General features: G+C 41.4%; 5 protein-coding genes across 5 annotated transcripts; 2 read left to right on the top strand and 3 right to left on the bottom strand.

Annotated features, from left to right (window-relative positions):
• Nucleotides 1-1,889: 1,889 nt before the first annotated feature.
• Nucleotides 1,890-4,197, top strand: F5Y00DRAFT_249453 (HET-domain-containing protein). The gene has a single exon (XM_048009597.1). The coding sequence runs from the start codon at nucleotides 2,324-2,326 to the stop codon at nucleotides 4,100-4,102; it is 1,779 nt and encodes a 592-aa protein (XP_047860020.1). The 5' UTR covers nucleotides 1,890-2,323; the 3' UTR covers nucleotides 4,103-4,197.
• An 89-nt stretch (nucleotides 4,198-4,286) lies between these two features.
• On the bottom strand, nucleotides 4,287-5,123 carry F5Y00DRAFT_210956 (uncharacterized protein). Its single transcript, XM_048005511.1, has one exon. The coding sequence runs from the start codon at nucleotides 4,925-4,927 to the stop codon at nucleotides 4,607-4,609; it is 321 nt and encodes a 106-aa protein (XP_047860021.1). The 5' UTR covers nucleotides 4,928-5,123; the 3' UTR covers nucleotides 4,287-4,606.
• A 1,869-nt stretch (nucleotides 5,124-6,992) lies between these two features.
• On the bottom strand, nucleotides 6,993-8,355 carry F5Y00DRAFT_256270 (uncharacterized protein; the record flags this gene model as incomplete). Its single annotated transcript, XM_048010383.1, has 5 exons — nucleotides 6,993-7,411; nucleotides 7,471-7,535; nucleotides 7,586-7,703; nucleotides 7,772-8,132; nucleotides 8,200-8,355. The coding sequence occupies 5 exons, from the start codon at nucleotides 8,353-8,355 to the stop codon at nucleotides 6,993-6,995; spliced, it is 1,119 nt and encodes a 372-aa protein (XP_047860022.1).
• A 157-nt stretch (nucleotides 8,356-8,512) lies between these two features.
• On the bottom strand, nucleotides 8,513-10,563 carry F5Y00DRAFT_210967 (TRAPP trafficking subunit Trs65-domain-containing protein). Its single transcript, XM_048005512.1, has 2 exons — nucleotides 10,250-10,563; nucleotides 8,513-10,185 (listed from the first exon to the last, which is right to left on the bottom strand). The coding sequence occupies exons 1-2, from the start codon at nucleotides 10,428-10,430 to the stop codon at nucleotides 8,552-8,554; spliced, it is 1,815 nt and encodes a 604-aa protein (XP_047860023.1). The 5' UTR covers nucleotides 10,431-10,563; the 3' UTR covers nucleotides 8,513-8,551.
• Nucleotides 10,564-11,034: 471 nt separating this feature from the next.
• Nucleotides 11,035-13,726, top strand: F5Y00DRAFT_266883 (uncharacterized protein; the record flags this gene model as incomplete). Its single annotated transcript, XM_048011996.1, has 6 exons — nucleotides 11,035-11,175; nucleotides 11,239-11,387; nucleotides 11,436-12,474; nucleotides 12,534-12,650; nucleotides 12,706-13,524; nucleotides 13,577-13,726. The coding sequence occupies 6 exons, from the start codon at nucleotides 11,035-11,037 to the stop codon at nucleotides 13,724-13,726; spliced, it is 2,415 nt and encodes an 804-aa protein (XP_047860024.1).
• Nucleotides 13,727-14,477: the final 751 nt, after the last annotated feature.

Genomic DNA, 14,477 nt, shown 5'->3' on the forward strand with positions numbered 1-14,477 from the left:
AAGTTTTAATAATAAAAATAAAAAAGAAATTTTAATATAATTATTAATAATTTAATAAATAAATTAACGAATTATATTTATATTAACTTTTAAAATATATAAAAAAAATAAAAAAATAATAATTTAATTATAAAATATAATATAAATATATATATAATTTTAAAACTTTTTTATTTAAAAAATTATAATTAAGTTATTAAAAAAATTAACGTTTATATTTTTAAAAAACATAATTATAATTATAATTAAACTTTTATACGGTATTTTTAAAATTAAAATATATTAATAAATAATATATTTCATTTATTATAAAAAGAAATTATTTATAATTATATTAACTTATAATTTATACTTTTTAATAATAAATATATTAAAACGATTTAAATTAATTATAATATAAATTAATAATATATTAAAAGTATTAAATAAATTTTTTAATAAATTAAAAAACGAAAAGTTTAAAAAAATCGGATTTATTATAAAATTTAAAATATACTTTATAAAAAAAAAAAAGTTAATTTTTAATAAATATATATTATTTAAAAATAAAAAAAGTAACGTTTATATATAATAAAAAAAATAAAAAAAAAAGATAATATTTATTAAAATCGGAAAAAATAACATTTTATAATAATATATATAATAAAAAACTTAAAGTTTATATATAATATTTATTTATTAACTTAAAACTATATTTAATTTAATAAAAACGGTATAATATTAAAATTTTAAAAAAAATAAAATAATTAAATTAAATAAAAGATTATAATAATAATTTAATAACTTTAAACAAAGAATTCGATACGTATTTATCGATTTAATTACGATTAAAATATTTATTTTTATAAATAATTTATTTATAAATAATAAAGATTTTAACTTATAAATTAAATATAAAATTATTATTATAAATAAAATAAAAAATAATAAATTATTTATAATAAAAAATAATATAATATATTAAAACTTAATTAAATATCGATAAATTATAAAAAACATATTAATAAATAAAATATATATAATAATTTACGGCGTAAATATAAAATTAATTATTAATATAATAATAACATTTATATTTAAATAATTAAACCTTTAATTTTTATAAGTAATAATTTACATTAATTTATTTTTATTATATAAATATATTATAAAACTTAATAATATAAAAAAAAAACGATTTATAATTAATATTATATTATTTTAATAATTTTATAAATACCGTAAAATTAATAAAATTTAATAAATTTACGGCGAAAATAATTTAATTAATATAATAATTAAATTAAATTTTAATAAAGTTTTAAAAAAATTTATTAATTTTAATTAAATTTAATTACGGTTATAAAAATAAGTTAAACGAATTCGCGATAACATTACCGAAAATATTACCGAAAATACTTTTAAATAAAATAACGTAATTGTATTTAATCGAAATTATATTATATACGAAACGAAAAAAAAAAAAATATTATAAAAAAAGTAATAATTAATAATATTAACTTAAAAATAATTAATAAAAAAAAAAAGAAAATTCCGATATATATACGAGTGTACGTAATTACGTAAAAAAGAAAAAACTATTAATATTAAAATAATAATTACATGTTCGCGTAATACGTACATTAAAGTTAAAGTTAATAAAGCCGTACTTTATTTATAATTAAGTAAAAAAGATTTTTTTTACAATTTATAAATCTTTTTTTACTTAATTAATTACATAATTAAAATTTAATTAATTAATCGTTTCATTATTATATTTTATTACTATCCGAATATGTATTCGTATAAAGACCTTAATATTATTAATCTAATAGTTAATCTAGTCAACTGTAATGTTAATGGTTCTAGACTATAAGACGTTTCTAGTTAAAATCAATATCACTCCTTCTGTTATACATTCTGACATGAACGTAGCTCTCTCAATCAATACTTACAACCTATCAATATCGACGGAAGTTTGGTAGTAGCCCCTTTAGATACTTAACTTATATGTATCATGATACCTCGTCGCAGTAAAGAGGTCCTAAGCAGCTAGTATAGGTAACTCGGCGCTACTACCTTAAGTTGGGTACAGATAATATCAATTTTAAGCCAAGGTTAAGAAATTTCTATGGGAAAGGATCTTGAGATGTGTGTGTGCCTAGTTGGTGGATATCTGCAGGTCGTCCTAAAGAGTCGGCTATTGGCTGCCAATGAGTGGGATGAGTCGGCATAATTTGTTGGAAAACGCCTTTACTAAACCGAATACATAATCCTACCTAACTTCTCTGCGAAGTTCCAAGAATATCAAAATGGCGGCCCGTGTATTCTAATAGGCGTATATATGTCTACATATATGTCTACACCATTCCAATACCGCCCCTTAACAAAGTCTGGGGAGATTAGGGTCTTCACTCTTGATCCCTCGCCAAATCGAGAAGCAGTTCTGAAGGGCTCATTCCAACATATTGTACTTCTTACCCAGTATTTTACTGACCATTATGTCGCTCTGTCATATGTATGGGGTGACAGCACAACCACTGATACAATTCTTGTCGATGGCCACAAAATCGGAATCGCTGCTAACCTCAGCGCCGCATTAAGAGACATCCGCAATAGAACAAGAGTTCTCCGAATATGGATTGACGCGTTATGTATTGACCAAAGAAACATCCCTGAACGGAATCGACAAGTCGCTCTAATGGGGGATATCTACTCCACCGCAAGTAGCACGATAATCTATCTTGGTCCATTAAGCCCGGATACCCAGCTTATTTTTCAACGACTACGTGGGGGAATGTTTAGAAGTTTTGATAATGCTAGTAGTATAAATTTAACCCCTATACGTCAACAGGACTTGGAAAGTAACGGTCCATCAAAAGAGGTTTTGGATCTTGCTGCAGCGTCAAGCCAACTGTTAGCCAGACCTTGGTTTCGTCGGGCTTGGACATTTCAAGAATTGGTTCTTTCAAGGGACCCTTGGTTCCAATGCGGATCAAGACATGTTAGGTGGATGGATCTTTGTAACCTGCTACTCCCTTTGCTAAGGGAGTACCAATCGGGAATGGAGGTCGACTTGGTGCGTATGAAGGAAGTCCACGATGCCGTCCACGCGCGTAGCGATACTGACCGAGGCACCTTGAGTCTATGGCGGATTCTAGAGATCAGAGGGAGAGCTCAGGCGACTGACCCGAGAGACCTCATATATGCGAATATGGGACTTCACTTGGACCGTCAAGAGGTCGGAGAATTCGTACAAATCGATTACAATAAGACAGCCCGGGAAACATTCATCGAAGTCGGCCTTTACGCGATGAAACATGTTGGTTTTAATCGGGCGTTATCTAACATCTCCGTCTCCCCTCTCAGATCTATTCTCCCATCATGGGTGCCTGACTGGGGTTTCGACGCCAAGTTGGAATCTATCGACGGCCAACGGGTCGATGGGACAGATCACAGTCCTTTAACATCAGAGAAGGATGTGCTCTTAATAAGGTCTAAAAATCCCCCGCTGGTTGTCACTCACGTCAGCGAGATTCTACCATCCCCGAGGTCGCCCCAGGACAGCACCATGGATAATATGACCATGATAGGGGGTAGTGTCTATTTCACAAAACTTTCACACAAACCAATCAAAGATTCAGTTCCAAAGTTATGGTCGGAGTTCGCTTGGTTACGGAGTGTGCTCGAGGAGGGAGGCTCTCACCCTATTGATTGGCTAAATAGTATTAGTGATGATAACGCCTGTGAGCTAATATTGAAGCTCTATAATAAAGACATACATGATCCGAGAAACCCGTCCCGACTAGCTTTACTCGACAATTCGATAGCCACTATTGTCAATGAGAGGGTGCGTGCTGGAGATAGCATTGTCAAATTGGAGAGTATCCAATTCTATCAGGGGGGAATATTTCATACAAGCGAACAGGAATTCCCGGCGCGAATTGTCATTCGCAAGTTAGAGTCAAATTTCCCCTCCGAACTCGACAATAGGATTGTTGCTATGTTTCCTCCAGACGATAGATATATCGGACGACGTCAACATTGCCGCCTGATAGCCCCTCAGGCGATACGCATTGAAGAGACGACACTCGAGCGAGAGACTTTATTAATCGTCCATTGATAATTATCTATACTACTATATCAAAGACGGGATTTACTTACTTGCTGGTACGAATCTCTATAGATTGTGATAAATATAGATTAGCCGTCCAACAACTCACAAGGGTGGCGACTGTCTTGTAAGTGATAGTTGACATAACTAAAGCGTCTCTTTAGTGCACCTTGGGAAAGTTATTGTTCATGGAGCTTTTCATTAAGATGTGCTAGGCTGTGATCTACTCGAGAACAGCCCGATCTAATGGTCTAGTGCGCGACCCCTCAGTCTCCAGTCCCCCCAACCCCCCCTTTTTTTTTTAAAAAAAAAAAAAGAAATATGTCATGGACGATATCTCCCCATCGTCTCAAAACTCCACAACGCCTAACCAGCATATTGAGTGATCATGCATCTAAATATATCATAGCCCATACCCCAAAATTACTCTAAAACGCCGCGAATGCAATGCCCAATGGTCATAATTCGTAACTCGTGATGTAGAAGAAGGAAATAACAGAAGTGCCACCCCATTTATAACTTTACGTTGGGAGGGGGTATTATTGGTTCGTCATGGTGGGATTTGACGTGGCCGATCATCGGTTCGGGGCTCATCCTTGACGATCTGAGAGAAGATATGGGTGAGGACGTAGGTGAAAAGTCGGTCTCGATGGATTTCCTCGGCTGCGGCCATTCTGCTTTTTCGCTCTGTGGTTCCGTCCAGCGGTTGGGAGCAATTCGTCGTACCACCTTGGACCAGTTGAGGGCGAGATAATAAATTAGGCAAGCGGATACCACGACCACGACGGCGCAGACGACGAGTCCGATGATCAAGTTTTTAGGGAAGTCGTCCATATTTTTTTTTATATTTTTGTTGATTCGGTAAGTTCGGATGCGTTAAGTTTCTTTCAAGCGGACGTATAAATATTGTATGTTGCGACTAGAGCGGCGAGCGAGCGAACGAACGAGCAAGCGAGTTAATGTGAATAGGTGTCTAGCGGGTGCCTATCTGATGCTCGACAAGAACGAGAGTTGCGCAACAATACAATACAGAATCAGATACTTTACCTTAGACGAGATGCTTCACCGTAACTTATATTGAGCGATTTTGCTGTACGTCACGGGCTCTGGGCAAGACCACAAAAGAGTGAAGAGTAAGCAGGTTTCTCCTCTTCCGAGTATCCGGCGATGCAGCACACAGGGCACACACACCATTTTATTCATTCACAATGGCACACGTAAATATATGTACCAAGACCAGTTGGCGCTAGGAAGAGCCGGACTTTGCGGGCTATCCGGAACCAAAGTAATGGATATGGATATCTTTATCCATCTTGTCACATCTTGTCATATCAGGACCCAGAAGAGCCGCAGAACAGGGTCCGCACTGATGAAATTTATTTGTGTAGATCCGTGCCATCTTTCGTCATCCACTTGATCAATAGTTCAGCCGCACTACAAGACGTCAGCTGGACCCTGAAATCGCATAAAATCACATAAAATCGCAGATGTGGCTTAAGAACTTAACCCTTCTCGGTTTGGTGTACAGCGGGATGCTGTCATATCGCGCACCATCCCGCAATATTATCAGCGCCTATGATTTAAGAGACCCTTGATTTTTTGATATTAGGAAATCGATATTTGCTTGTCGTGATCGAATGGTTACATAGTTGATATTTTAAACTATTTGCCACTCGGGCACACATGCATCTTGTTTGAAGTATTATTGGACCCGAAGATCATTGATCACATGATTTGATCCTCTCCATTCAGCGGAGAGGAATTGAATACCCATATAAATAGGTACCTAGGTTTAGCAACGATGACTTCAACCTCAAGTTTTTATACACTAGCTAATAAACATCTAGGCACCATGGTTCAAAATATATTTTATGTCGACACATCATAATATATCCCAATAAGAACAAGGGCTCAGTATAGAAAACTAACTGAAGTTGATAGTTATCTCATATAAATACTCAGAATAAAATATATCTCCTACTGTTCGTTACATGCCAAAAGTGATCACGTGATAGATCATCAACGGACAGTAACCCAGGTGATCAAGCAAGACTTATAATAATCTAAAAAGCCTATTTAATAATCTCATGTAGCAGACCAGCAGCTCTATTAATATTAGTTGTTCCTGCCAAGAAAACTAGGCCATAATGGCGATTAAGTCAAATATTCACATGTTGGCCACCGCTTGTTTACGTACAATGCAACCTCCCTAAAGAAGTTACGTCCGTTTATCAATTGAAATTTTTATTCTCGGCCTATTCCAGAAACTACAAAGGGATTCTCGAACAAGGTTATATAATTCGTTAACGGCGCAGAACACCGAAAATATGATGTAGATCTTTACCAGAAGTGTTGTTGTAGTTGCAACATACCTAGCAAATCACGCAATTACCATTGAAGCCTACAAACTCACTGATTTACGCATAGTACAAATATTCTATAATATCGCGATAGATATATTGTTTGCAGTAAGTGTGTAGACTATCTAGGTGTATTGTCGATAGGGGTTGGCCCGCATGATAGAGAGATCACGGGTCAAAATGATAGGGGGAAGTGTTGGTGGGATCATTATCAGCATATCCAGGTAGACAATAAGAGCTCTTACTTTTTAATAAAGCAAAAGTTACCGGCTTTATTGTACTGCCCGAGGGAATATATTCAACAAGCTATCCACTGGAAATTGCGGGCGCCTATTCTATTGCGATCGCGATGGGACACAGTTATAGCCCCTATTTATGCCTCGATCATAGATTCGACCCTGCGGTTGTTTCGGTAAGAACTTTTGAAAATAGGTCGTTCAAGTTTATTACATGTCGCATGCAAATCGTACAATATCTTATACATAAATCCGGCGGATCTGTTAAGTCCTGCCAGGCATGGCCGTTCTGGGTATCATAAATTAAGGCGACTTTCTTCCCATAGATTCCATCTCGTATCCTTGTTCACTGTCGTTGTCGCTTCGGTCATGATAACTCAATCTGACTTCTTGTGTTTGTACAATCCCTCCACTCCCCTCAGATGATTTTCCCGGTGCGTGTGCTCCGTCGAGAATACTTTTATCGCTACTCGCGTCGCCGTGGGGATCATGCGGGCCCCTCCGGGAACTGATAACTGTCGTTACGACATTGCTAGCATGTAGACCCCTCGAAGTGCCTTTCGTATGACTCTTGAGGCCTGATTTATTTCCAGTGCTGCGGTTGTAACGGTCCATGGATGAGGATATTTCTTTGATCAAGGCTCGTAAAACAGGGATCGATGCCGCAACGATGGTGGCCGCTGATTCAACCACATACCATATAACAAGCGTTGTTCCTTGAGCTAATAACAAGCCAGTCATCAAGTTTATAAGTGTACTCATTATGGCGCTATGAACTTACTCGAGAATGTCCCTACAGTGAGGAGCGGTAGATAGATACATCGCATAACAGCGGTTATTCCAGCACTAGACAGTAATTAGCAAGCCGTTGAATTCTTAGTTGCGGCGACTTATACATTACACCGCAGCTCATAGCAATTGCAACGCTGAATCGTTCTCTCATCTTCATTTGAAGATTCATGATCAAAAACCAGGGGATAATCGCAAACGAGAAATCCACGAAAGCGGAGTAGCCTACACAGCGAGTCAGCGACCTAGTTCACCTCATAAACTGGATAAAATATAGCACAGAATTCACTTACTGCCAACGAATATACCATAGCGAATATATTTCTCGGTGCTCCAGCAACCGGGCCCTTTGATCCAAGAATATATTTCCGGCTTGCATTTTAAGAAGGTGAATATAATGTACAGAAACACGGCCAGGTTCATGGTGACGGTGAGAAACAGGACAAGCATTTTCATCCGGCCCTCGGTGACTCTCAACAGTGCAACTCCAAATGAAGTCTTTGTCATAACCGTGGCCAGTCCGAAAAACAAATTCTGTACACCTCCGTGGATTTGAAGTCGAATGGCAGCCTCAGGGGTTTGAGGTCCTGCCGGGCTGGTAAATCCTAATGAAATCGAGCTGGTAATGGAACCGACAGTGACGATGAGACATGCCTATAGCGCCACCATAGTATGTTAGAACACATCTTATTACAACTAAAGTCGAGATCTCATCACTTACCCAAGCGAATATTAAGATATGATCGTCCCACCACAACCCCCTATGACGACTGAACTTGCAATACAGTCGTAGACCAGGAAACGTCCCCGCGAATGCTGCCAATGCCCAATTGACAGCGTTCATCATGGGCCCTAAGGTATCCTGTGCTGCCGCCATTTTGACCTGTCCCCTACGTATGCTAGTATACACAAGATGAGGGTGTGTATTGTGCGTGGTATATGTAAAGGCAGTTGATGCCTTCGGAAATAGAGCTAATATGATCGTTTAGACAATTTCTACATCTCAGGACACTTATTACGAAGTTTGGATTGGAGGCTGGTATAGTAGGTTAATTATAGATGTGGGCTCGCGTCTATCTACTTTGAACAATAACAGTGGGTAAATCCCTGATGTCTACATGCTCATTATTCGTGAGATCAATGACTCTCACAGCTTCAACACTTACAATGCCTTCTTTCAAGGCCAAAAACCTAAGCTCAGCAATGTGACATGCTCCGGGTGCGAGCGGTCCCACCCTCACATCTGGACTTAAGCAAACTATCTCCGCGCCTTCGATGATACTATTGTGTTGCATGGCGTGGACTACGTTCTCGTCAAGAACAGCATCTGCTACGTTTCGATCCCGTGGCGTCTTTAGTTGTTGAGATAGGCTATGCGAGACTTCGGGCAGTCGAGAAATCGAGGGCGGTCGGTTGACTCGAGATTCATTACGCCTCCGTTTTGGAATCACCACTATTGCTAGCTTTCTTGGTGCTGCCGACGGCGCGGGTGATCGGTTAACGACGAATACATTCCAGACGAACTCATCGCCAGGGAAGATCTGATGACTTGGGGGCGGGCCAGTGAAAGTCATAGCAATGCCTATATCGGGCATAGTGGTCTCTCGTGTCGTTGCGGCTTCAAGGGAGGGCAATGCGTCTGGTCGGGCAATAGATGGTGCCGTTAGAGATATGGTACTCTCACCCCCGATCGAGAGTTGACTTGGTCTATGCATGCGTTGGATCGGTTGCATGGTAGAGCCGTACCCTGGATTGACGGGGACTGTAAAATCAACCGTGGTAGTCCACGCCATGCTTAATCGTGGTTCGGATATATCTGGACGAACTAGAGCCTTCGCAGAGATATCAATGCTAAGATCCCGTATCGGATTTTTTGATACTATATTAGCTTCAGCTGGTGAAATACGGTATAGAAACGTGATGTGGTCGTGAGCTACGCAAGATATAGGTAGTGGCATTCCAGACTGGCTTGCGAGATCTTCTACTAAACCCTCTGCGACTGTAATTGATATGCTGTCAAGTATTATCTCGCAGTCAAAGAAGGGTGTAAAGTCAAGCTCCAGCATCGCGAGGACGGTTGCTGTAGCAGGCGTGGTATTGAGATGGGTAAAACGCATGCGCGAATGCGCCGCTGGGTAGATGCGCATAGAAAGTTTAGGCGAAGACTTGATAGGCCGTAGCTGACCCTTGGCTTGCTGTGTGACTGGCGCAACACGAGATACTCGGAGTGCCGATAGATGGGGCTTGATCCCGTTCATAGCAGGATCATCTCCGAAAGATTCGAGTAAATTGAGACCCCATGCCATGCCGCTTGGTAGATATCCATCGCGAAGCCCATCGGCTAAGGATTGATTTCCGGTCTGGAAGCTCGCTGTCGCATTGAAGACAATAGAAGGGCTCTGAAGTCGCATCCTAGGCCGACTGAGAAATACCGATTGCTTCCATACAGCCAAGGAATACTGCTGAGGGCCATCTTCGGAATAGGTGTCATGTTCTTCTGAGAGCCTGAATAATATAGTTGGATCCTTCTGGCCCTCTACTACCCCTGTGAAAATGACTTCGGAGGCCGGTTGGCCGTCGCGGTCTGGTGCGGTCCCATTGACGATTTGCGCCTCGAGAGAGAGAATTACATTTCGCAGGGCGGATCGTAAGACGTCTTCTTGGATATGGGGGTTTGTAAGGACGAAGTAAATGTCGACGGATTCATCTGGGGTCTAACAATGAGCATGGTGAGAAAATGGACCTCTTGGAAGAGATATAGAATGACATACCGAAGAAAAGAGACTCTCGCCGCTCTACAGAACTGAACGGCTCTTCAGATTTATTCACATCTTTTTTAAAAGCTTCCTCGACATCAAAATTCGTCGCAAGGGGTATGAAGTACGTAAGGGTTGAATCGTCAACAAGGTCGAAAGTCGATGCGGGAGTTACGTTAACCGAAGGAGTGGACATTTTCTAAGTGATGTGATGCTATATTAATCGAAGGATTATGTTGCTAAGGTCTCTAATCATTGTTGAATACGCTCAGGACTGTTTGTAGGAAGTTGACGCATTTCGACTCTATCACGTAGGATGGAGTTGGGACATAGCTAAAGACTAAAGTACCCAAGGTAACTAGCCTAACCTACACTTATTTGTGTTATTAGGTAATTGAAGCTTCGCGACGAATGCAACGCTTGGTTGGCCCGTGCGCTTGCACTCCCCGGGTATGCGCCTTTCCGTCTTAAGCTTTTAGTATTGTACCAAAGTTACCTAATCTAAGGTAACGGGTACATCCAACATGTACCTACACTAGGTAATCTAAGGTACGTACCTTCCCAACTCCGACCTCTTGTGCTGAAAATTCGCAAGCTTTCTGAACTTTTACATCCCTCATTCCGTTGGCTCAGAGATATTTGTCTCCGTCAACCAAACGAGATTCTTCGCCGACCGCATTTTCTACTTTTTAATTTCTTGGTTTTTATTGATTGCATTTTCCCTTCAAAGGGTGAAAGCATTTGACAGGTGTCTTAATAATAGGGAAATACAAAGCGCTCGCAAAGTCTACCCAGCTACGATGAACGGAGCCAACGGCCATTATGGCCAGCCAAACCCTTGGCAAGAATACAAAAGCCCGGATGGACGCGTTTATTACTATAATTCAATCACTAAAGCGACACAATGGACAAAACCAGAAGAATTGATGTCACCTGCCGAGGTTTGTTTTGCGCGTCTATATGTCTCTGTCGCTTTCGCTTCAGCATGCTGACCCTTTTCGTAGCGCGCTTTGGCGAACCAGCCATGGAAGGAATACACCGCCGAAGGTGGGCGCAAGTATTGGTATAATACCGAAACGAAGCAAAGTTCTTGGGAGATGCCCGATGTTTACAGAAAAGCATTAGGCCATGACGCTACGCCTTCGACACCCACGTAAGCATCTTATCGAATGCCATCTATACTTTGTTCTAACTCAGGCAGGCCGGCTACACCATATGCTCCCAATAATTTATTTTCGAACTCCAACTACGATCACCATCGCGAGCACCGAGAGACTTTCCCCGAGTCTCGTCAGTTGACCCACGGTAGTGACTTGCGCGTCCAGGCATTTGTTCCCGCGAGCAACGAACCCGAATATGCGACCCCTGAAGAAGCTGAGGCTGCTTTTATGAAATTGCTACGCCGGAGCGGTGTGCAGCCCGATTGGACCTGGGAGCAGACTATGCGGGCTACGATCAAGGATCCTCAGTACCGATCCATCAAGGACCCCAAGGATAGAAGAGCTGCCTTCGAGAAGTACTGCCAAGATATGGTTATCCAAGACAAGGAGCGCGCAAAGGATAGGCTGACAAAACTTCGTGCTGACTTTGCTACTATGCTCAAGAGCCACCCTGAGATTAAGCATTATACACGTTGGAGAACTGCCCGTCCCATCATCGAGCGCGAAACAATCTTCCGCTCAACTAATGATGAAGATGAGCGACGTCAATTGTTCGAGGATTATATAACAGAGCTGAAGAAGGCCCATGTGGAAAACCAGGCTAGTATCAGGAAGAGTGCAATGGATGGTCTCATTGACCTTCTCCCTAAGCTTAACCTGGAGCCCTACACGCGCTGGTCCGAGGCTCAGAATATCCTCAAAGCAACTGCTCCTTTCCAGAATGATGAGAAGTATAAAACTCTTACCAACTTTGATATCCTGACTGCCTTTCAAAATCATATCAAGTCCTTGGAACGGAGCTTTAATGAGACTCGACAGAACCAGAGGAACAAAAAGCTCCGCGTTGAGCGGAAGCGACGAGACGCGTTCACAGAATTGCTTCAGGAACTCCGTAGAGCTGGTAAGATTAAGGCCGGAACTAAATGGAGTCAAATATACCCCCTGATCGAGAATGATGAGCGATTCAAGTCGATTTGCGGCCAGGCTGGATCAAGCCCTCTTGATCTGTTCTGGGATATCGTCGAGGAAGAGGAACGAGCCCTCCGCACAACACGAAATGACGTGCTTGATGTCATGGACGTAAGTCGTATTTCGTTACCTTACTTATATGATATCTGTTTAGCTGACATTGAACCCAGGACAACCGTTTTGAGTTTACCCCCAAGACCACTTTTGAAGAGTTTTCATCTGTGCTGAAAAATGATCGACGTACTGCTAACATTGATGGCGATATAATAATGCTGATATTCGAACGGGTATGTTCAAGATGTCGTAACTTGTTAAATGCTTTATTATTGACCTATTTGATAGCTTCAAGAAAAGAAGTCCAAACGATCTGATGAGGATAAGCACTCTGAGAGGCAGCAGAGGAGAGCTATCGATGACCTCCGATCTTACATCAAGCATGTAGACCCACCAATTTCCGCAGACGATACTTGGGAAAAGGTTCGACCGCGTCTTGCCCGTGCGGCCGAATTCCAAGCCGTCAAATCTGAAGACGCCCGCCGTGGCGCATTTGAGAAGGTCCTTCGCCGAATCCGTGATCGGGAAGACGAAGATAGGGATCGTCATAAACGCCGTGAACGATCAATTGATCGCGGTACGTACCGAGATAGAGATAGAGGAGATCGTTCTCACCGTAGTGACCGCGCGCGACCGCCACGCCATAGCCGCAGCCCGGAGCCAGATGCATATGAGGCAGACCGCCGCAAAGCTATTGCTGAGCGCGAGAAGAATTATCGTAAGTCTAGCATGGCTGAGAGTTTATTATCTGACCGTCGGACGTCGGATTCTTATCGAGACCGCGATGTACGGGAGCGTGATCGAGATCGTGAACGTGATCGTGACCGTGACCGCGAGCGTGAACGTGAACGGGATCGAGATAGGGACCGCGATCGGGATCGGGACAGGGACAGGGACTACCCACCTCGGTCTCGACGTGATGACCCGCCGAGCCATTATGACAGAGAAAGACGAGATAGGGAGGAAGAACGAGAGCGGCAGTATCGGCGTCGCGTTGAGAGAGGCCCCGTCGAAGAACTGCCTTATGGTGACGAGCGACCAACCTCATCTCGACGCCGCCGAGCGGAGGATGATGACATAGATCGTCACGACTCTAGAGACTCCAAGGTATGATCTAACTACCCCTATCACTAGTCACAGCCCATTAACGCAAATACAGAGACTGAGAAGAGAGAGAACACCCCGTGAGCGTACCCCCCATCGTGAACCTCGTCATAAAACTAGGACACCGCCAGCAGTTCAGCCGCCTACGAAAGACGACACTGGTGTGCACTCCGGCAGCGAAGAGGGTGAAATCGAAGAAGACTAGCCTTTTGATTGATCTATACAATATATCTTTGATATTACCCCCCACCCCCTGATTGACCCATACCCTCCAAGCTCCAACAATAGCCTTAGGCCGAGATTAGACGGTCGAAGTTTACTATATACCATAACCGCAGCATTTACCATACTTGAGCGTCTCCAAATAAGATACGGGCTGCTCGGCCCTAGTCTTGACCACCAAGGCTCGCCAATAAACTGAAAAGTACGTGTCAATTTCCGACTACGTTCTTTATGGAGCTTAGATGATTTGGGACACCTGGATGCAGCTCGGAAACTCATTATCGTACACTCGCCCTCCCACAGTATCGCCGTGGAATAAGGCCGAAATAAAACTCGCACATTTCCCTGTACGTTCATTTATGACGCCGACTTGGTCGTTTCATTTTTACGCATCCAGAGGTTTCTCACGCTTCTGCAGGACTTAATACGGGGGAGAACACGGTGGTAATAAGCCTGGCCCCCGGGGCCGGATGAAATAAAAAGCTCCTTGGAATATGATCTCGGTGTGTATCCTTTCCCTCCTTTGCCCTAATAGAGAAAATCGAAAATCGGACTTTAGTAGATAGTGTAATAATCCTGATTTTTTATCTACGTTGCTTATTGATATGTTTTTCCTTTCCTTTCCTTTGGTGTGTGAAATGAAACTTTGTCGACGATTTGAACAACTGGAAAATAATTATAATACGACCCAGTCGGCGTGTTCTACGTGCAAGGACTACTTGCTACCTACGGCC

Source organism: Daldinia vernicosa, assembly GCF_022497035.1.
Source record: "Daldinia vernicosa strain CBS 139.73 unplaced genomic scaffold F5Y00scaffold_84, whole genome shotgun sequence".
NCBI classification, from domain to species: Eukaryota; Fungi; Ascomycota; class Sordariomycetes; order Xylariales; family Hypoxylaceae; genus Daldinia; species Daldinia vernicosa.